The sequence below is a fragment of the Vulpes vulpes genome, chromosome 2 (assembly GCF_048418805.1).
Source record: "Vulpes vulpes isolate BD-2025 chromosome 2, VulVul3, whole genome shotgun sequence".
NCBI classification, from domain to species: Eukaryota; Metazoa; Chordata; class Mammalia; order Carnivora; family Canidae; genus Vulpes; species Vulpes vulpes.
In genome coordinates, this window is record NC_132781.1 from 122,953,135 (window position 1) to 122,975,721 (window position 22,587).

The 22,587-nt window shown below is 37.3% G+C and overlaps 1 protein-coding gene across 1 annotated transcript; it reads right to left on the reverse strand.

Annotated features, from left to right (window-relative positions):
- Nucleotides 1-1,484: 1,484 nt before the first annotated feature.
- Nucleotides 1,485-13,572, reverse strand: YIPF5 (Yip1 domain family member 5). Its single transcript, XM_026018398.2, has 6 exons — nucleotides 13,424-13,572; nucleotides 12,774-12,893; nucleotides 6,866-7,038; nucleotides 5,936-6,081; nucleotides 3,782-3,963; nucleotides 1,485-2,452 (listed from the first exon to the last, which is right to left on the reverse strand). The coding sequence occupies exons 2-6, from the start codon at nucleotides 12,881-12,883 to the stop codon at nucleotides 2,290-2,292; spliced, it is 774 nt and encodes a 257-aa protein (XP_025874183.1). The 5' UTR covers nucleotides 12,884-12,893; nucleotides 13,424-13,572; the 3' UTR covers nucleotides 1,485-2,289.
- Nucleotides 13,573-22,587: the final 9,015 nt, after the last annotated feature.

A 22,587-nucleotide genomic window follows, 5' to 3' on the forward strand; every position in this document is an offset into this window, starting at 1 on the left:
CTACCTTTATAACTATATCTGGAGAAAGAATACCTATTCCTACAAGGCCTAGTTATATAGCTCTTGAAAGCACCCGTTGGTAAACATGGTAATCTAACATGGTATTAAAATTCATAAAATATACATTTATACCATACATAAAAACAATTATCTGTCCTTGGCATACATACATGCATAAATAACACTAGCTTGAGTCAGAGATCCTGAAATCCATTCACAGTGAGTTTGTTACTCAGGGATAATCACTAAGTGAATCTATAGCTATACAGAGTGTGTCTAGCATTTAATGGTACCTGTATGTTTTTGGTACAAAATGGGCCCTCAAATCAAGCTACCTGCTCTTCCTGAAACTTCAATGAGGGAACATAATCTACTACAATGTCAGAGAAAAAAGTCACCACATATAACTTTTTGAAACGGTTTTTCAGCTTTTAAAGTATGCATAAATATGGCTATATTTGTTGTATTTTAAAGAAAAATTTTAGAAGGGAAATTGGGGCACATGACTCTTCGGGTACCAAACTCTAAAACTAACCTCATGCATTAAATGCAACTCCACTATATAACTATTTTGACAGAATAACTGTTATGTATGAGATGGTTTTGTATCTAATGACTTTGGAGTAAAATAAGACAAGTAACAATAAAAATCTCTCAACATTGATTTAAATTAAAAATTTTTATGTTCGGAGTGGGAGAGGCAAAAAATAAATATGGCTTAAGATTAATGGTCTAGGACTAAGTAACAGTGGGAAAATTTATTTCGCAAAGAATCATCTACCCTATTTGTTAGGAAAAACTGGGTATTAACAGAAGGCACTCATTACATCTGCCTTAACAAGGTTACTGTGTATTTATAAAATGAAATAAAAAAGGCAAAAAAGATACTATCCATGGATTACAATAAAAAATATTCTAAAACACTTTGGTGAGGTTGAAAACCCAGCCAGAAATGAATTGTGAGAGTATTCCTCCAGAAGATTAAGTATTAATGAAGAAAAGCAAATTTACGTGATTCCAGACATTAGAAATTATGATCTTATAAGAAATGTGTTTTATTAATGTAACCTCCTTTTTTTATTGAACTTTAAAAAAAAATCAGTCTTTTTGCTTAGTCTAAAAAGTCCCCTTTTCTAAAGAAGGCAACATTTTCCTCCTCCCAGGGCACCCTTCTCATAACTATAAATGGACTCATCCAAAATCAGAGTTGTTTTTTCAGAAAAACCCAAAGATCAAAATACAAGATGCAGCATTTTCCTAGAGATTTCTGGCAAGATAGCATGATATTAGCCAAATAAGTTTAATACAAGGAAATAATGTTGTAACTCAAAGTAAATTGCCTTCCACTTAAGACCTTTTTTCTGATTTTATACTAAATGATTTCTGTTCCTAAAGCTTAGGATAAATTAGGAATACAAGTTAAAACCAGAACCTTGTTAAAGAAAATGCGATACCGAAAATAGCAAAGTCAACTCAACAGCAGATAAAATCGGGAAAATTTTAATTACTAAGCATCAAATGCATTTTACATTGATAACTGCAGTACTGAAATTGTGACATTTTAAATATTTTTCTCAAAAAAAGGTTAGTGATTTTCTTTTTCCTAGGAAATATGGAATCCCAACTATGAACATTAATGTGGCCAGTCTGGGTCACTATGGTTTAGTTAATGCTAATCTCAACAGGTGTTCACATTTCCTATCTACAATAAAGTAGACTATGGGCTTCTCTCATTGAATTTTAGCAAAAACTCCCTAAGATAATTTAAAGGAATGTTAAATTTTTGAAGTGCAAACTCATAAAACTCTACTTTGGGATCACTTTTTTTGCTTCAAGTGCATCTAACGCAAGAATATAGCAATTTTTCTCTCTTAATCCCTTGGAAAAATATTTCTGCAGTAAGTCTTGTGTCTTCTTAACTATGGGTTGTTTCTAAGAAAGAGTATTAGCTCTATGGTTAGTTTCCCACAGTTGATAAAAATCTATTAAAAACATCTTAATATAATTTGCAAGGAAAAAAATGTGTTTTTTAAAGGCTGCAGGAACAGGAGAGAAATAGCACTTATTTGTATAAGCACAAACACTTAAAGCTAGTCATACTGCAGATAAATCCAACATAGTATTCAAAAGTTCTATAAAAATGAACAAAAGATACATGTTTACTTCCATTGCTCCAATAATCAAATATTAGGTCTGCATGAGAGTTGCACTGTAGCAGTTCGCTGGTCCAATTTAAGAGTTCAAAGTCCTTTTTGGCTCAATGATGTCCACATGCCAGATAAATTCAGTTCAAAAAACAGAAATTAGGGCAAAGACTCCATATAACAAAGCACAAGGATATGCTACTAGAAGTTGCTGTCCTTCCATGGCTAATGCAGAAATAAAAATTTTGGAAGCAGAAAAACTACACCATCCAATAATTCCAGCAGTGAGAATGATTCCTACCATTCCTCTGTAACCAACAAGGAAAAAGAGGGGGAAGGAGGAAAAGGCAGTAGATGAGATTAGTTATGTAAAAATACAACAATAACCAATTCTAAAGAAAAGCATTTTAAATCCACATTGCACACATCTATAGAAATGATCGATTTTTTCAAATGTTAAAATAACGTACCTCATAGTGAATTCAATGATGCTGAATTATTCACATCCACATTCAATGATGTGATAAAAAGCTCATTTATAATTACATTTTGCTCCTGTTAGCATAGGAGCTAGGTTTCTCACTTTAACATTACTGGTATCTGGGATGGATGCACTTTTGTTGTGAAGGACTGTTCTGTGCATTGCTAGGTTGTTCAGCAGAATCTCTGGCCTTTAGCCATAAGGTACCAGAAGCACATCTGCATGGCCCACAGATGCGACAATCAAAATGATCTCCAGACACTGCCTAATGTACCCTTAAGAGCAAAACTGCCCTGGTTAGAAAATACTGTTTTGGTAGAAAATGTCTTCTGTAAAATTCAAATATATATGTACCAATCTCAACAAATGAAAAGAATGAGTTTACACTGCAAATCTGAAGCATTTTTACACAAAGCAGAACACTGTGAAGCCATCAAAATCTCTACCATCGAATAGCTGATACATGCTCTTCCCCTAAACCTCTCTTTTAACTTTATCTAAGTGTAACAAAGGCCCATCATTGGTTGTGCCTGGCACTAGCCACAAGGAGGAGCCTAAACTGTTGAGAGAATCTGTATACCGGCCATGAGAAGAGAATTTATCAGCAGGAATTTATACCTTTCTTTTTAACTTTACCTAAAGTATTACTTAACAATTACACACTTAAAGCTGCTTACAAGTACATCTGAGAACATAGCCTCTTCCCATAAAAAGAATGTTTTGTTTTCAGTTAATAAGCTGCCAAACAGACTGTGTGTTTATTACTTTCATTTAGCATATGCCTAACATCTTTAAGAAATCAGATACAGTGTAAAAAACATCAGAGTTGGTAAGAGTAATTTTAACAATTTGATCTTTTCACCCAATATTTTAGTTAACAATCACCACTGTTCTGTTTGTTTACTGACAATGGTAAGTAAACACAGAACTAGTGAAATTCTTTATCACAGATAAAAGCAGAGATGGTATAAAAAGTTTTTAAATTTATTCTCAGTTCCACTGTTCACCACTGAAAAGCATATAGTACAGTCCTTATTCATAACAGGCACTGTATCTCATGTTTGCTGAATCAGTGATTTATCTTAAACTGATGGTGAGATAAATCCTATTACAAAGAACTGGTCAATCAATCCCCAAAATAATGATCAGTACTTACTGCAAAGAAAATATCACTGCAAAGCTGGAAAGTAGGATCATGGGAAGAAGACAATATCCAAGGACACTTGCCACACACCCAAATGAAACACCTGTCATACTCATTAAGTTTAGTAAACAAAACATTCCTAGACATCCAATTGCACTGATCCCATATACATAGCCAAACTGGATTTTGCCAGCCTATGGGTAAAGAAAAGATTACAGGTTAAAGGGAACAAATTCTTTTTGGTCTTAGTTCACCTAAAATGGTACATGTAAGAAAATATCTAATTTGCAAACATCAAAATCTATAGAGGCATCTATACTTTATGCAGAGTAGTAAAATACAGATTTACATTTCCTCAAGATATCTGAAATATCCACTTTCCAATACACAGATACTTGGTTTTTTTCATTTTCCAGTTAGTATTTGAGCAATTCAGCAAATAAAGATACAAAATCATGGTACAATTACCTTTAAGTAGTAGATTCCTAAAAAAAAAAAAAAAAAAAAAAATCTAGCTGATATTAAGCAAATAAACTACAGAGACAAGATGGAAAACCCTGCAGAATGTTTGGACGCTATCTAATATTACTTGAAAGCACCTAATACCACCAAAATTGCCCTGAAGCAATTTATTCTCATTGGCAGATGTAGTTGCAATCTTTTTAACAGCAGAAACAATTTCATCATTCACTTTATATGGCTGTTAAAGGAACTAAGAGAAAGGAAGCCAGGATAAGCAGGACACCATGGTTCTATGAGGAGGGGAGAAGAAAACTGATTAACAAGTAAGAGAAATATAATGGAAGATGTATTTTCTTTCATTATTTTTCCAAACTGTTGGTGGATTTATAGTCTTTTGACAAACAAAAAGAATTATGCTCTTCTAAAAGACACTACCAAACAGAACTAAGACAGTATAAGTTAGTTACACTGCTCTAAGAGTATTCTTTTTTTTTTTTTTTTAAATTTTATTTATTCATCAGAGACACAGAGAGAGAGGCAGAGACATAAGGCAGAGGGAGAAGCAGACTCCCTCCAATGCGGGACTCAATCCCAGGACCCCAGGACCACCACCTGAGCCAAAGGCAGATACTCAACCACTGAGCCACCCAGGTGCCCCTGTAAGAGTACTCTTAAAATCAAGATATATGAGCAAACAATGTATTCAGGTCATACTATGATGAAAATCAGTCCACAGAGAAGATTTCAAAAATGTCCTTGTTTATCAGATTTTGGACATATAAAACTCAATCATGAGAATGTCTTCAAAGATTATGTTACATGGAAAAATTCTTGTCATTTTTGTTAGACTCAGTATTTATTTGAAAGTATGTGAGAATGTATAAGATTTAAAAGGTTCAGCTGAGTTTAATGAATTCATTAATGTAGTAATAACAAAACCTCATATATTTACAGCACTTTAAAATTTTTCTGGGTTCTCATATAACCTCTTGGTTAATCTGTAAACAATCTTGTGAGGTGGGAAACATAGGATTATTAGAGGGAGCTGAAGGATGAAACATTTTACTCCAGAAAAGAGCAGGAGCACTGAACTGATGCCCAGCTTTTCTGACTAAAAATCCCATCTTCTATCCATTACATCATTTATCTCTCTTAATTAAGAGACATAAGATAAAATACAACAAATATTAACAAATTATCTTTACAACTATTCATTTTCAATATACTTTAACATTTGCAGGGAAGCTTCTTGTCTTTTAACATTCCAATTCATTAAAAGATAAAATAATATATACGAAACTAACAACAAGCACCACCATAACAAAACATCATCCAAGGTCTACAGATTAAAAAATAAGCAAAAGCTATTATTAATATACATAAATAAATAAAAGAGCAATAGGCTAAAGAATGTTGTCAATTTCTAAAAAGTAAGACGGAATTTTGATGAGGGACTGAAGCCACACGTTATTTGTGTTTTTTTCCCCTAATAATTGGAACTTTTCTTGGAACAAAAAAATTATTTCTAAATATATGACATTTGTTGTCAATGGAGAAGTGATGAATGGGTATATATTCCAGCAACTCAATACCATTCAAAACACATGAAAGATTTGATGTATCAACAGTCTCAAAAATGGCTCCTGATGGAACAATGAAAGATTTTCTTTAATCTCACACTGAGAGCTCAAACTAAAATCTTACCAGTAACAACGTAGCTCCAAAGGCAAGGCAAAAAACCATTGGTCCTGCCAAATCAGTCTCATTCATGATGCTGCCATCTGCTACTTTTAACGGATGTAACACTGTTAGTGTTTTTTGCCAGATGTGGTCAAAATTGATACCTAATTCTAAAGGAAAAGAAAGTAAGACAATTAGGATTTGTGACACACCTTGAGTTTACCAGAATCTATGCTACAACAGGAGACAAAATGAAACATTCAGCATCAAAAGAAAATCTAGCAATATCAGGCATTTTGGTGATTACTCAATACCAGTTTTTATCGACCACAAATATCCTATTTTTGGTTTGATGCTGCAAAAGTGTGTGGATATGACAAAACAAGACATTCGCAGCTATGCGTGCATAACAAAGAATATATGGACAGTGTTATCAGTTAGGGTTTCTTTACTTGGGACTTCAGAAATACTTGGAGATGCTATGAAATTGTATATGAAACTATGTTTCTATGCACAGGTGTACATTTTTCTAAGAAGGGTATTCATAGCTCTCATTAGACTTTCATAAGGTATCCAACCTTGACCTAAAATGTATGGAACTACTGCTTTATGGGTTTTAGAATACAATTTGAAAATCACCATACTTTTCAGTGATGTTACTAGTTTTGCCAGTTTCTCCCATGTAAAACAATCACTACTATGGTATTTCCTTTTACTTCTTCTACTGACAGAATTTAATCAGTAATGGGAAATAAGTCAATGCTCACATAATTGTCACTTTATGAAGATCTATTAAAAATCTGGTCCCCTATAGTTCAATGTGGTTTCATATGTGGCTTTTTTTTCTATAAAATTATTCTTTTAAAGGAAGGGACAACTTCTCCAAACTGAGATATGTTTTCACTGACCAGCTAGACATCACAGAATACTACGAACTACTGCAACCAATCCTACCTTCTAATAAGGGTGGCTCATCTTCAAAATTGTTTCCATAGAATGGCTGAGGTGTTGTTGGAGTGTATGCCTGAGTTGGCTGAAAAATCTGCCCGGTGTATGGCTGTTGTGGCTGCATCATCTCTGGAGGGACAAATCGGCCTTGCTGCGAGTAGTCATAGCCAGCATACTGTCTATAAACCAAAGTTACATTTCTCAGAATTACGTCAACAGTGGCAATCTCTGAGAGCTAGAGAATCAAAGTCCTGCAATTCCTAGAATAGCTACTTTACTACTTTTCATAAATAGTGTTGAAATAAGATCTAATAACTAAGATCAATTTGATTATCTAATGGTAAGTTGTATTTTTTAGAGAATCTTGCTAATGATGCCAACACTCACATGGAGCTTAAGCATTTTACCAACTGTGAAACTTTTAAACATTAGGCGGTCAACAAATGAAAACTAAAGAATCTTATCTATTCTTCCCCTTCAATAAGAATATGTAATATGAAGACAGCTGTGAAATACAACTGATGCCTAAAACTATGAATGAAAATGTAACATGACAGACTTTGTCCTACATGCTATGTAATAATTTTCCATTGTGGTTTGGATCTCCATTGAATGTAATCATTCTTCTTTACTTTCTGTAATATGTTATATTTTGCAAGTGGATAAATCTCTTTAAAAATAACCACTAACTTCAAATACAGAGTAGAAAAATTCAAGCCTCTTCCTGTGAAAGCTTTCTGAATACAACAAAACATTATTAGTACATCTTGCATTTGAATAGCACTGTTAAGTTTTCAAAGCAGATGTACATCTACTGTCTCATTTGATATGTGCTATAGTAAATCCTGCACTATAGAAAAAGAGATTTTACCAAGGCTATTTTAATGATGAAAACAACAGGGACCTGAAGGTTACTGAAGTAGTGTCTTTAAAAACCTGTTTTACCGTGTTCTGGGAAAAAAAAAAATGGCTTACCTATCAACAGAACTAATCTCATTACATAGAAAGAAATAAAGAATAAAATAATTATTTTGAAAAGAAATTTTTTAAAGCCTTAAAGATCCTTTAGTTTAATTACCCTTAAAACTTTTATAGTTCCTTTTGACGAGTATAAAATCTAATGACTGCCATGAATATTATTTGGAGATCTTAAATCTAATTTTAAAATAACTGATATCAAAAAAAATAAAATAAAATAAAATTTAAAAAAAATAACTGATATCTTGATTAAAAGCAAATCCAAGTAATGGCAAAAGTTCAACTACACACAGCCCTCTGGAGAACCCAATGAGATTCTCAAGACTCAGTTATCACTCTATTTCAATCCAAGCTGTAAAAAAATGCTATTTATTTTTCTGGCTATATGGTAATACAGAATTCGATGAAACACTATTTAATAGCAAAACACAAAAAACAACACGAACAGTTACCAGTAAATATATTGTAATGGGGGGCAAAGATTACTAAGCACCTGTTAAAAGGAATGAGGTACTTTTATGTATAATAAAGAATGAAAATAAAAAAATACTTAATGGGCAGAAACGAAAAAACACCCAATGTTCAGAATAGTATATACCATATGTACCCACTGTGATTGTACTTTTTGAATATATCTGTATGTATATATTTGCATATGTGTATTTTATTTACAGGTAAATATATTACATATAATATGCACAATTACACAAGTTTAGATATAATGTAACACAGTTAATATAATATACATAATTATATAAGTAAAAGGACAGGAAAGTAGGGGTAAGTAGAAGACTTAATTTTCATATTAAAAACTTCAATATTAAAAACTTCTGCAGGGATCCCTGGGTGGCGCAGCGGTTTGGCACCTGCCTTTGGCCCAGGGCGCGATCCTGGAGACCCGGGATCGAGTCCCATATCAGGCTCCCTGCATGGAGCCTGCTTCTCCCTCTGCCTGTGTCTCTGCCTTTCGATCTCTCTGTGTCTCTCATGAATAAATAAATAAAATCTTAAAAAAAAAAAAAGTGTTATCTAGAACACATAGGTATATATTGGGATTCCTGGTGGCTAGGTGGTTTAGCACCTGCCTTCAGCCCAGGGCGTGATCCTGGAGTCTCAGGATCGAGTCCCACATTGGGCTCCATGCATGGAGCCTGCTTCTCCCTCTGCCTGTGTCTCTGCTTCTCTCTCTCTCTGTGTATCTCATGAATAAGTAAATAAAATCTTTAAAAAAAAAAAAAAACCAACAACATAGAAAATTGTTAACAGGGCAGCCCGGGTGGCTCAGCAGTTTAGCGCTGCCTTCAGCCCAGGGCATGATCCTGGAGACCCGGGATCGAGTCCCACATTGGGCTCCCTGCATGGAGCCTCCTTCTCTCTCTGCCTATGTCTCTGCCTCTCTCTCTCTGTGTCTCTCATGAATGAATGAATGAATGAATGAATAAATAAAATTGTTAACAACACTAATAAACTTTTTATACTGTTATATTAAAATACACTGATGTGTCTTGCACTTTGGATTCTTCCCTTACTCATGTATGATTTTGTAACATTCACTGCTAATTTAGAAAATATTATTGAGTGATATAGCTCTCCCAAATATTGACATACTTAACATAAAAACATATATATGAAATACAAATAGAGGAAAATCACATTTGTTAATATCTACCAATGATTTCATCAGAAAAATGGTTAATTACTAGAAAGCTGACAAGTTCACAGTAATGGATATAGTTTTCCCAAATCCTCATTTTTACCTGAAAACTTTAATTTAACCATTAATTACACATACTGTCAGTTTTCTTTCTTGAAGTTAAGCATTATTCAATTATTATCTCAATTATTTCATCTTTGAGAAAGTATCTGCCCAGTTCTCAAATCTACATAACCACAGTTTGCTGGGATGTTATTTCCAATAAAAATGGTTTTCACGAAAAGCAGTTGCTACAACCTGCAACTGAAATTGCACAGCGGCTTTTCCTCAAGATAATAACTGTGCTTCAGTATGAACCGGAGGTGCCTTATGACTGTTTCCCATTTTGTCACACAGAATATTTTTAATATATGTGTACTGAAGGGTCAGGATTTAATAACATCATGATTTTTACTGCTTCATCAAGGGCAGCCTTAAATGAAACTGGTTCCCTCCGCACCCCAGCAAGTGTGTGGTGATGAAGAATACAATGATTACTAAAACACTCTGATGCCCTTGTCATCATATTCAGGTACTAGCGGTTTTACCAATCATTGTTTTTACAGTATCAGTAAAAATGTTAACACACCTAAAAAGGTAAATAGTGTTTTAGTATTGTTATTATTAGTTTTAACCTTAAAAGGCTCCCTGAAAAGGATCTCAAGGATCCTCTGGGGTCTGTGGTCCATACTTTAAAACTGCTAATAGAGACTCATATATTTCATGTAAGGAAGAGAATTACTACAAGCAAATGACAGCTTCAAAAGAGGTACCATCATTCCTTCTTTAAGATCCAAGGTGAGAAAGACTACACCGTGGAATTTTACTATTTTCCTTTTCCAGAAGGACCTGGTCAGGAAAATTCCTGGCTTGCCTGCTGGTTTTAAACTAGAACACAACATGGTAGACATGATCTTTAGAGAGTAAATCAACACTGTACTCCATATAGATACTTATCAGTTAAGTTAAAGAAGAAAAAATACTAGCTTTAAAAACTTTAAAAATAGTAGTTGGTATTTTATATCTAGCATACAACGTGGACCCAACCAATGTGGCAATCATAAAACTCAACAGATTAAGGTGAAAGGGCCTTTTACTTTTTGTTGTTGTTATTATATGAATATGAAAATGACACTTATAAAAAAAAAAAAAAGAAAGAAAATGACACTTATAAATGAAACCCAGTGAGAGACTCCTAACTCTGGGAAACGAACTAGGGTGGTGGAAGGGGAGGTGGGTGGGGGGTGGGGGTGACTGGGTGACGGGCACTGAAGGGGGGCACTTGATGGGATGAGCACTGGGTGTTATTCTATATGTTGGCAAATTGAACACCAATAAAAAATAAATTTATAAAAATAAAAAATAATATAAATAAATAAATAAATTCCAGTTATTACTGCTAATACATTAGGCTTCCTACATTCCTACACTAGGCTTCACCTATAAACTCATATTTGTTAATTGGCAATAATGGGTATAAAAGCACCTGGGATAAAAAATTCATTATACTGAAGCAATGGTTACTGGCACATGATCTGGTTGCAATGGAAATGTGAGAATAGTTAGCAAAAGAATATCTAAACAACCTCCCTCTGGAGAATTGAAATGAGATGATAATACCTGAGATGAAAAGACAAGTCACAGTTTAAGTGATGCCCACATGATGCACACATGAACAGGACAGGAAAGAAAGGCAGAGATCAATAAACCTAGGAGGTTGTGATCTATATGTCATAGTTTTGCAGAATCCAAACATCATTTAGTATAAACAGGCCTACATACAGAGCCAGGTTTTCCAAAGCGCTTTGGCTGCACTCAAGCCTATCTTTCATTTTCCTCTCATACAAAGATTCAAACAAACAAACAAAAACAAAAACATTTTTAAGTAAATGGATATTTCTCAACACGATTTTTCCAATTCTGCCCAATTAATTGATCAAAAAAGATAAATCCCCAATAGCATATAACAGAATTTAGCAGAAGGAAAAAAACTCATTTACAAATAGTATTTCTCACATGCTCACTCCCACTGTTCAAGGTGTTAGACTTTTAGGGGGGAAAATCCTTACAATATATCAAATTAAGCAGATTCAAGAGGTCAACAGGTGACAGCTTATCTAAGACAGGCCATACTGAGTGAGGGCTGAATTTGATTTTTGCTTTGTTTTCTAAATCTCTTGGCACTGTCATTCAGATTTATTAAATCAAACATGTTCTACTACTACACGTTTCTCTCAGATTGATTCAATACACAACCTTCCCGTGTCTTCATCCTGGGATACCCTTCAGGAGGTTTTTAATTCTTGGTTCATAAATGAATATCATATGACACCAACTGTGTGCAGTAACATGCATATTTATGTGGGCATCTGAGTGTGTACAGTTACATCTCAGAAACAGGTCCATCTTTTCTGTAAGATTCTTGAAGGGATTCTGGACCATCTAAGAAAGGTTAAGCCACCCTGCTGTAGGAAATGACTGATGAGGTTATCTTTAAGATCCTAAGAAACTAAGAATACGACGTTCTAGAAGAAATCGGTGGAAAATCTCCGCTAATATATTTCTGCCACTAACACCAGGGACCATTAAAAAAAAAAAAAAAAAGTAGGTTTTTTTTTCTTGTTGTTTAATTTTGTTCTTTAACAGTTCAGGGCTGAAAGGTTTCGAGGCCCCCTCTTCAACCTGCAACTGGTGATTCGTGTGTACTGACCATAGGTTTTGCTATGAGCAGTAATAAAGATGACTATCACCTGCTATAATATATATATATCACCTGATGATTCATAAGAGAGCTTACACTGCTAAATAGTGTCACTAAGCCCTCTGAATTAATACTGATAAGGTCTGAAATTTGGACTGATTTAACTTCTTGAGCTAACTGTCCGCAAGATTTTAAATTTTTAACTGGCTCTGTGGACTAAACAGCCTATGTATCTCCTAGGTCCTTGAAGCCCTTATCTGTATCTTAAATGATGTAGAAATACTATCACTAGGAAACAGCTCTTTAACAATCCACTTTCACAGTCACAGCACGCGGGCAGGTTTTGCAGAAGACACCAAATTAAACAGGGCAATCCTTTCAAACCCAAACCGGTGTCACAGATCTTTCCAGAGGAAGGAAAATTATGAAAAATCACACTCCTGACAAGGGACACGGTGACACACTCGGTTTTAGGAAGAACCAAACACTGAGGATACAGGCATTCGCTTCAGCCGGGACTACGGTCAAAGCCGACAAGTTACTTGCTATAGGGTCCTCCACTTCCTCCGTAATCATAGGACTGTTGTGACTGGTCATCGATGCTGTAACTCGTCTGGTAGAAATCCGTGTTCAAGTTCTCAAAGCCTGCCATCGCAAATGATCTGAAAGAGAGAAGAAAAACGGCAAATACTCTTTAAACCCAAGGAAGGTCCTACCGAATTCGTTTCGATACGAACGAAGCAAAAAGCCTCAGAAGGCAGTAAACGATCTCTTCTGGAATTTGGGGGACGAGCATTTGGAGGACGGGCCCGGGTGGGCAGCTGCCCAGGAAACGTCTAAACGAAGGGCCGGGAAGCCCCGTCCCCCTGCCGGAGCGGCTGTGCCCCGGGTTAGGGGAAGGGGTTCCGCGGAGATCTACGATACCAACCACGGAGACGACTCCCCAGCTCAGGGCGGGCTCTGCCGCCGACAGGGCGGCTGTCTCCCTGCAGGCCAAGGCCTGGGCCTGCCGGGAAGGAGCCGGCCCCTGGAAGGCCGAGCCTGAGGTCCAGGGGCCACTTCAAAGCAAGGGCCTGAAAGGGAGTGAGGGTCTGGGCGAGAGGATCGGAACGCGGCGCCGAAGGGCCGCAACAAGCCGCGCCGCAGGACTGAAGAGAACCCGAACAGCGGGCCACAAGCCTGGGACACTCACCAAACGCGGAAGCGGCGATAGCGGCGTCAGCAGCTCCTGCGACCCCCCCGAAACCCCCAACACCAGTTCAGACTCTAAATTGACTCCGTTGCTACGTGTCACAGGGCCAAAGAACTGCTTCCGGGGCACGCCGCTCGCGCAGGCGCGTTGGCAGATTTGCGCCCCTTTTGGGTTGGACACGGCGCGGGACGGGCGCGGGGGGGGGGGGGGGCGGGGGAGACCCGCTATAGAGCATGCGCGGTATCGACGAATGAGTCCAGTGGCGAGCCAATGAGAAGAAGGAAAACACTTCCGGTAGTCTGGGCAGCCGTAGAGGCAGAAGGGCGCAGGCGCAGCAATTGCGAGTTACCCTGGAGGAGGGAGAAGCCGACGGTCGCGGGTCGTCCCGGGGGAGGGTGTGCGAACGCCGATGCGGGCCGCAGGGGTCCGCCCCTGTCCGCAAACTGCAGAGCGTCGGGCCCTCCGGATATACCGGGATTCAGACTTAGTGTTACGGAGTGTATATGCCTGTTTTTTATCCTTATACCTTTTGAAAGTGAGGCTGTTAAATGTTCCTTTAGTCGCCTTTAGTTGCAGGACAGCTCGCCTGGCTGTGCCCGCTGTCGGGGATACTGGGATGCACACAAGCTGTACGGTGTCGGTCACCTGGGATTCCTGGCGGGGGGGGGGGGGGGGGGGGCTGGTATCAAGCACCTGGACACACGTGTGAAACTGTTACTAATACTCTTAAGTGCAAGTAGTTCTTTGAGGGAGTGTAGTACTCATCTGCGGCGGAAAATCGGGAAAGCCACGGTGAGAAGCTGTTGATCCAAAGGGTGAATGGGAGTTACTAAAGAAAAAGGAGAGGCGACTGCGGGGCTCATGGCTGAGCATCTACGTTTGGCTCAGGTTGTGACTCCGGGTCCTGGGATCGAGTCCCGCATCAGGCTCCTTGCAGGGACCCTGCTTCTTCCTCTGCCGTGTCTCTGCCTCTCTCTCTCTCTCTGTCTCCCATGGATAAATAAATGAAGTCTTAAAGAAAAGGGAAAAGAGGGGGAGAGGAAGAGCATGAGTATTGCAAGCACTGAGAATAGTGTGTAAAGCCTAGGAACAGGAAAAACATGGTGTCAGAAAAGGTGTAAATAAGAGTACTTCAACCTTTGCACTATTAACATTTTGATCTAAATGATTCTCGGGGGAGGTGCGCGGAGGATGCTGCCTTGTGCACTGTAGGATGCTTGAAGAACATCCCTGACCTTGAAGAATGCCCCCTGACCTCTACCACCTAGATGCTAGTAGCACATCTCCCATCCCCGCTGCCACCTTGTGACAACTAAAAATGCCTCTTGGATAAAATCAGAGTTTGGAAATCACTGGTTTAAATGAAGCCAGGATAGTTAGGCCTCGAGAAGAGCCATGTAGTTGAGGCTGGAGCTATAGGCAAGGACCAGGAAATAAGGGTCTTGTGAGATTCTGGTGTTGGTTCTAAAAGACAAAGGAGAACTACTGAAGGTTATGAACTGAAGAGCGTTATAAGTAGATTCTTTCCTTTTGATTGCTCTGGCTTCTGTGATAAATCACAGAGTATTAAATCACTTTCAGAAAGTTCAGGAATCCTAACTCCAAATGCCATGGTATTAACCAAGAAGCAGAACTGTCTTCAGAGCCTATAGTATTAAAATTTATACCATCAGCCTTTGCATTATATGCTGCCCTCGAATCCTATGGTCTTTACAAAAGAAACCAGGCCATTGCTCTGGGAGCAGTTTCCAAAAGAATAATAAAATTTCACTGGCTAAAAGGTTGGTTTTTTTTTTTCAACATACACACTATAATGAAACAAATTAAACCAATCAAACAAAACAACTCCACACTCCCCTCCAAACAAGAATAGTAATAAGAAAATTACAAACTGAAAAACCAAGGACTATACTCCTGAGATGAATGGGCAGCTAATTTCACCAGAAAATTTATGAAATAGCTCATCAAATTATTTAATTTACCAACTTTTATAAACCATTTTAGAACTTATGGATGTAGATACCATCTGCACAACTCGGAAGAATGATAATGTAGCCAGATTTGCTGGAGACAGCCATATTGTCCCATTTTATGCTTTTTTTTTCCAGCGTAATTATTAATATTGTCCCTTTTTCTCTATCAAAAATGTCCCAGTTTCATTGATAAATCATATGGTTATACTCTCTAAGCTATACTATCTTTGAAGCTGGGCTTCTAGTTATTGCCAATGTGTAATAATCTATTAATTCATTTACTTAGTGATCTTATGGTTGAAAGAAAATTCTAGTCTCTTGATTCTTCTCATCTCCATTTCTTCCTGTCCAAAAAAACTATCAGTCTCAAATTTAAACAAAATATAAGAATATAAACATAAAATATTGCTTAGGAATGAATTGTTAGATGTAGCTGTTATTGAAATACTTCTATCTGTGCAAACAATTACTGTATTTACTGGTTTTCCTTCTTCTCTAACCCTTGCCCCAATTGATAATGTTGCAGGGTCACAGGTTCTTGTCTCATGGAGTTGCGAAATGAATCTCATGGACACAAAAGGATAAGGTGAAGTGAAAGTTTATTAAGTGAAGGTGAGAATGGAAAGGAAGGGGAAAAAGCTCCCTAGAGTGAGACGGTCTGGAATGGGTTGCCACTGGGGGCTTAATTTTCCACTCTCTCTGGTTAATATCTTGTCTATAACATTTTCAGCATCTGGGATTTTGTAAGCCTGGTCACCTACCCCTCTGCAATAGTGTAGTCATGTTGCCCTACCTGTCTCTTCCTACCTAGCCTTGCCAGCCCCTTACTCCATAAGACAAGCAAACAAATTAAGCTATATGATTAAATCTTCTATGCTGTTGGACTTTGAGGTATAAACCAAAGAATCCTGTAGAAACCCCTTAGAGAATACCAGTCTATTTTGTAGACCTCTCTTTTTAGAAAAAAAAAAATTTTTTTTCTTTTGATGTTGCATCCCCCCAGGGGATAGTCTCCAGAAAGTTATATTACAGGAAACTGCAGTACTCTGTAAATGTGCTGACCTCTGTTAAGGTCACTGAGTTGTCTTCACTAGTAGAAAGGCTTAACCAGGTCAAGAGTTGATGGATCATGAAGTCGGCTTGTTGTCTTAGTTGTCCCTGAGACTTAATATGTCAGTACTAAACTTGTGCCCCTCCCCCCCAAAAAAGAAAGAACATTCTAATCGAGTGATATCTTCTAATTAGTTTGACAATCGTACTAGAATACAAACTAACACTTTTACATACTTGACAAAGTGGAAAATTTCGTTTTTTTAGGAGGCAGTGAAATGGTGCTTAGATTTTAGAGTTGCCTTGTTTCTCCTCTGTTTTATAGTAATATGTCACAGGGAATTTTGCCAGAAAATTCTAGTGTGAACATAGATAGTTTCCCCTACCTTCAACCATATCCACAAGCACCAAATGAGGCAGGGATTTGACAGCTGTACTTATCATGTCAAGTTCCACAATGAAACCTGATAATTATGGTAAAAACCAACATAAGTGCCCAAGATCTGTTTTCACTAACTCTGAATATTAATGATATCATTCCGTTTCCCAAACATGACAATTATATTTCCTCCAAATTCTCCTTTATGCCTTTGAAAAGAGTTTCCTCATCAAATTCTGCCTTTGTTATTTCAATTATTTTACTTTGAGCAATAAATTATTGTCTTGGGAAGTCAGATTTGCCTGGAAAAACACTGGATGCTTTTAGACAAAATGGGTTTTTTAAAGGCAAAGAAATTTAATTTAGCAATTATTCTTGGGATTTTGACTTGAATATTGCAAATGCCTCATGTTTTTTTAAAAAAAGGCTTTTAAAGTTAATTTTAAAAGCAATGCTGTATTTTTATTGTAGAGATAAGACAATCTCTTAAGAAGCAAATAAAACATTTCTAATATGAGGTGAATGAATATTGTGGTTTGGAATAAGAATTTCAGTGGCAGTACTGGGAGTTCTGTATCTCAAACAACTTAGAAGGGGAGATACTGTAAAATACAGTGTAGAGGGCTGGGCTATGGTATGACAGGACCCCTCATGCCAAAGGTGCAAGTGAAGCATTCGGGGGAAAAAAAAACTAAGAGCTAACATGGGAATATACTTACTATGTGCCTGGCACTGCTCTAAAAGCTTCACACCTTTCTACTCAATTACGTTTCCTAACAGCCTGAGAAGGTAGGTACTATACATTTGACATATAATTAAATAGAACGAAGAGGTTAAATAACTTGTCAAACATCATAAGGCGGGAAATACTAGACCTCATATTTGAACCCATTCTGGCTCCAGAATCCCTGTGCTAAACCACTAGGCTGTATTGCTGTGTTACGTAACATAAATATAAAAAAGGCACTATTTCTTTACCTAATATGATTTTAGATATATATGATATGTATATGATTTATGTATATATGATATATATGTACATATAAATATACTGTTGCAGTTAGTCAATAATTGTATCTGCATTCCCAAATGTGTATATATTCAAATTGATAAAAAATATTTTTTATGATCTTCTCATTGGGCACATGACCTATCACCTAATATTCAAATTTACCTTATAATCATCATGTAATTTAATTAATAATATATGGTGGTTAAGGATGCATGTCTGGAGGCAGACTGCCTGGATTTACATCCTCTACTACTTATTAGCCATGATGTTAGCAAAGTCTCTGTGCCTTACTTTTCTCCTGTTTAAAGAGCAAGATAGTAATAGTATTCATCTTATGTGCATGCTACAAGGATTATGTGAGATAATACAAGCAAATATCAATGCCTAAATACTAAGTACTCAGTGAATGTTTGAACTTATTGTCATTGCTGCATCTGTATAGCCGTAGAAGCCATAGGATCTTGTCAGCAACCAAAATAGACTTTTAAAAACTGCAGTGATTGGGCTTGAAAAAACTATCTCTTTATGAGATCAATTACATACACTCACTCTGGCGCTTCCCTGCAGATTCTGTATTATTTTATAATGTATCTTTTGATACTATGGAGCATATTAAAAATATGCTGTTGTCATCTTCTGTACTAGATTTTTCCAGTTGGGCTTGTCTGTGTTGTACATTTTGGTCTCACAAATACCTTTTGATTATCAGGCACTCTTGGTTTAATACATTAGAGCAGTTATACTTGAAAATTTTGAACAATGCTACCCATATTTGATTTTCCTGGTGTGTTTCATGTTATTTCAAACATTAAAGAAAATGCGCACATCTTTTTACTTCATCTCCCTTTCTGTCCTCTTCTCACAGTGCACAAAATTTGTCAGGACACAGAGCATAAGGTGACTTATGTTGTGGAAAATATGTCTTTTTGCAAAGAAAGAAAATGGCAGTGTCCTAGCCAAGTAAGCCAGTCGCCATAAAAATTTAATATATAATGGTCCTTAAAATGATAGAGGGATCAGCTTTTATTATACTCAATAAGAGAACAGCCTAGAAATGACTGTAATACATGACCCTTCCTTTAGGTGATTCATTTTTTTACATTTTTCTATTAGAATTCTTCATGACGCCCTAAGTTAGACATTGCAAGCTACCACTGCTCTCTTCATTCAGTTTAACTCTTTGGTATTATACAGAATGTCATATTAAACTTTATTTTGTTACAGGACAGTATTTTCAGCACAAGATATTGTTGGTCTGGGAGCTTTAATCCAGATAAATTTAAATATAAATTTGAAACATTCTTTGGAGTACAGAGGCCCAAGCTACAGAATTCTAATTTTTTGATTTCATGTTAATGTATTGATAATAACAGTGTCTTGCCAGAATAAGAAATAGGTCACTGGGCATGAGACAGGTGGCTAAGTGGGAGAGCATCCTAGCTTAAAGACCACAGGCGGCAGTACACTTTTTTCATTATTATTCTTACTTTCTTCAATTCTTTCTTAAATGTTGGAGAACACATGTTCCCTGAGCAGAGAATGGTTACTATTATGACTATTAGAGAGAACAGGTTACTCTATCTTAACCAAAATGTTCTTTATGAACTTAGATATAAGTTTTTGTTACTAAGACTCTTGAAAATGTCAACCTAAATTCTTTTCCTGAGATGAGGATAATTTTGCTTTAAAACAGAGGCATGTGAAATCAAACTTACAATTTTTATTAAGCTCTGCAAATTTGGGTTTGAGAGTCAAAGACAAACACTTTTTTTTTCCCTTTCTCCTTTTGATCAAAATTAAGCAGGCAAGATGTTTTTGACTCTTCTCCTGCAGTCTTAAATTTGTGGAATCTAATGAGAGCCACAAATCCCCTACTGTCTGGGATAATGAATTTTTCCCTCTGGAAGAAAATATAAACATTTCTTAACTCTCGCTCAGACTTTACTTTAAAAAGGTTAATATTATTTAAAAGAAGAGTTGATTTTAGGCTTATAAATATCATTTATTTCCTGGACTCTCTAAAAGCTTTTCCTGTTAATTCCAAAATTGACTTCTGTGCTAAATGTTGTAATGTACTCCCCTTCCCACTTGCTGGAAATGAAATGCTTCAGCTTCACATTAAAATTTTCAGAGGGCCCTAGGAGATTAGCCTGAATTCAGTGAGATTTCTCTAACATGAACAAAAATAGACTGGTCTTTCACAGACAAATCAGGACAGCAAGTGCCTCCAAGAGTGACCTCTCATTTGAGTGGCTTCACGTAATGAGAATTAAAGAAAATTAAAACTGACAGGAACCTTGAGATCATTTGTTTCCCATCACCTGATTTTACAAAGGAGGATCTGCGGCCAAGAGATGTAGTATAAGACCTAAATTTCAAGTGCTGCCTTGACATTTCCCACCCTCACAGGGCCCTAAAAGCCTAGCAGTGACTTCCTCTTCTCTTTCCAGATATGTCCTCTACCCAGTGGGAAAGGCTCCACACCTGGCTAGTTCCTCCATCAGCCACACCAGCTCCACTCAACATGGTCCTCAACCTAGCTGGTTTTACAAGATAGTGGAATTATTCAAACAAGCCAATCATACCCCCATGGAAAGCTGGGATCACTCCCACCCTCTTGATACTACAGAGTTGGTCTTCCACAGCCCCTGCCAGTTTACTCTGTTTCTGGGTACAAACCCCACATGGCTCTGTGTGTGGCTTGCAGCGTCCACCTCACAAGGACTAGAAATAAATGTGATTTAATAAGCTGCCGCCAATGTCATCTGTCCAGTGTCGAGTGTCATATGTTCTTCCATTCCCTCCTTCACTGATAAAGTGAATAGGTGATCAGAACAAGGGATTTGATCAATTTTACTGATAGGATTAGTGTCAGACGCATCATTGTACCCTCTCTGTGACTTTCAGGTGCTAGGTGACAAATGAAGATGAGATGGTGAATAAGTGAGTCATTGTAGCCATCTCACTACATCAGATGCTCTAGGAGGATAGCGGTCATGTTACATTTAGTGTTCCAATACTAAGGCCTTAAATGATGCTGTTTGTGATGTTTATTTATTTCACAAATATTTATTGAGAATCTTTTTTTATGTCCAATTTTATTTTATTTTTTAAATTTTTTATATAAATTTATTTTTTATTGGTGTTCAATTTGCCAACATATAGAATAACACCCAGTGCCTGTCCCATCAAGTGCCCCCCTCAGTGCCTGTCACTCAGTCACCCCCACCCGCCGCCCACCTCCCCTTCCACCCCCCCCAGTTCGTTTCCCAGAGTTACAAGTCTCTCATGTCCTGTCTCCCTTTCTGATATTTCCCACTCATTTTTTCTCCTTTCCCCTTAAGTCCCTTTCACTATTTTTTATATTCCCCAAATGAATGAGACCATATAATGTTTGTCCTTCTCCGATTGACTTACTTCACTTAGCATAATACCCTCCAGTTCCATCCACGCATAATACCCTCCAGTTCCATCCACGTCGAAGCAAATGGTGGGTATTTGTCGTTTCTAATGGCTGAGTAATATTCCATTGTATACATAAACCACATCTTTATCCATTCATTTTCCGATGGACACTGAGGCTCCTTCCACAGTTTGGCTATTGTGGACATTGCTGCTCTAAACATCGGGGTGCAGGTGTCCTAGCATTTCATTGCATCTGTATCTTTGGGGGTAAATCCCCAGCAGTGCAATTGCTGGGTTGTAGGGCAGATCTATTTTTAACTCTTTGAGGAACCTCCACACAGTTTTCCAGAGTGGCTGCACCAGTTCACATTCCCACCAACAGTGCAGGACGGTTCCCCTTTCTCCACATCCTCTCCAACATCTGTGGTTTCCTGCCTTGTTAATTTTCCCCATTCTCACTGGTGTGGTATCTCATTGTGGTTTTGATTTGTATTTCCCTGATGGCAAGTGATGCAGAGCATTTTCTCATGTGAGTGTTGGCCATGTCTATGTCTTCCTCTGAGATTTCTGTTCATGTCTTTTGCCCATTTCATGATTGGATTGTTTGTTTCTTTGCTGTTGAGTTTAATAAGTTCTTTATGGATCTTGGATACTAGCCCTTGATCTGATATGTCATTTGCAAATATCTTCTCCCATTCTGCAGGTTGTCTTTTAGTTTTGTTGACTGTATCTTTTGCTGTGCAAAAGCTTCTTATCTTGATGAAGAGAGTTGGAACAAATCATCAGAAAACCATAGCTGGGGGCATCACAATGCCAGATTTCAGGTTGTACTACAAAGCTGTGGTCATCAAGACAGTGTGGTACTGGCACAAAAACAGACACATAGATCAATGGAACAGAATAGAGAATCCAGAAATGGGGCCTCAACTCTATGGTTAACTAATATTCGACAAAGGAGGAAAGACTATCCACTGGAAAAAAGACAGTCTCTTCAATAAATGGTGCTGGGAAAATTGGACATCCACATGCAGAAGAATGAAACTGGACCACTCTCTTTCACCATACACAAAGATAAACTCAAAATGGATGAAAGATCTAAATGTGAGACAAGATTCCATCAAAATCCTAGAGGAGAACACAGGCAACACCCTTTTTGAACTCAGCCACAGTAACTTCTTGCAAGATACATCCATGAAGGCAAGAGAAACAAAAGCAAAAATGAACTATTGGCACTTCATCAAGATTTATTGAGAATCTAACATATGCCAGTCACTATTCATAACAGACAGACTTTGCCTCTTGGTGTTTTAAGCTCAAAGAAGCCTGATATTCCCATCTTCCTTGC

Bases quoted from the DNA above. Each gene is read 5' to 3' on its own strand.
- YIPF5 (XM_026018398.2), bottom strand. From the start codon at position 12,883: ATGGCAGGCTTTGAGAACTTGAACACGGATTTCTACCAGACGAGTTAC. The intron at 6,082-6,865 runs GTAGGATTGGTT...CTTTTCCTTTAG, and splicing joins TGAGCCACCCTTATTAGAAG to AATTAGGTATCAATTTTGAC. The intron at 2,453-3,781 runs GTAAGTACTGAT...TGTTGGTTACAG, and splicing joins GCAGTGATATTTTCTTTGCA to AGGAATGGTAGGAATCATTC.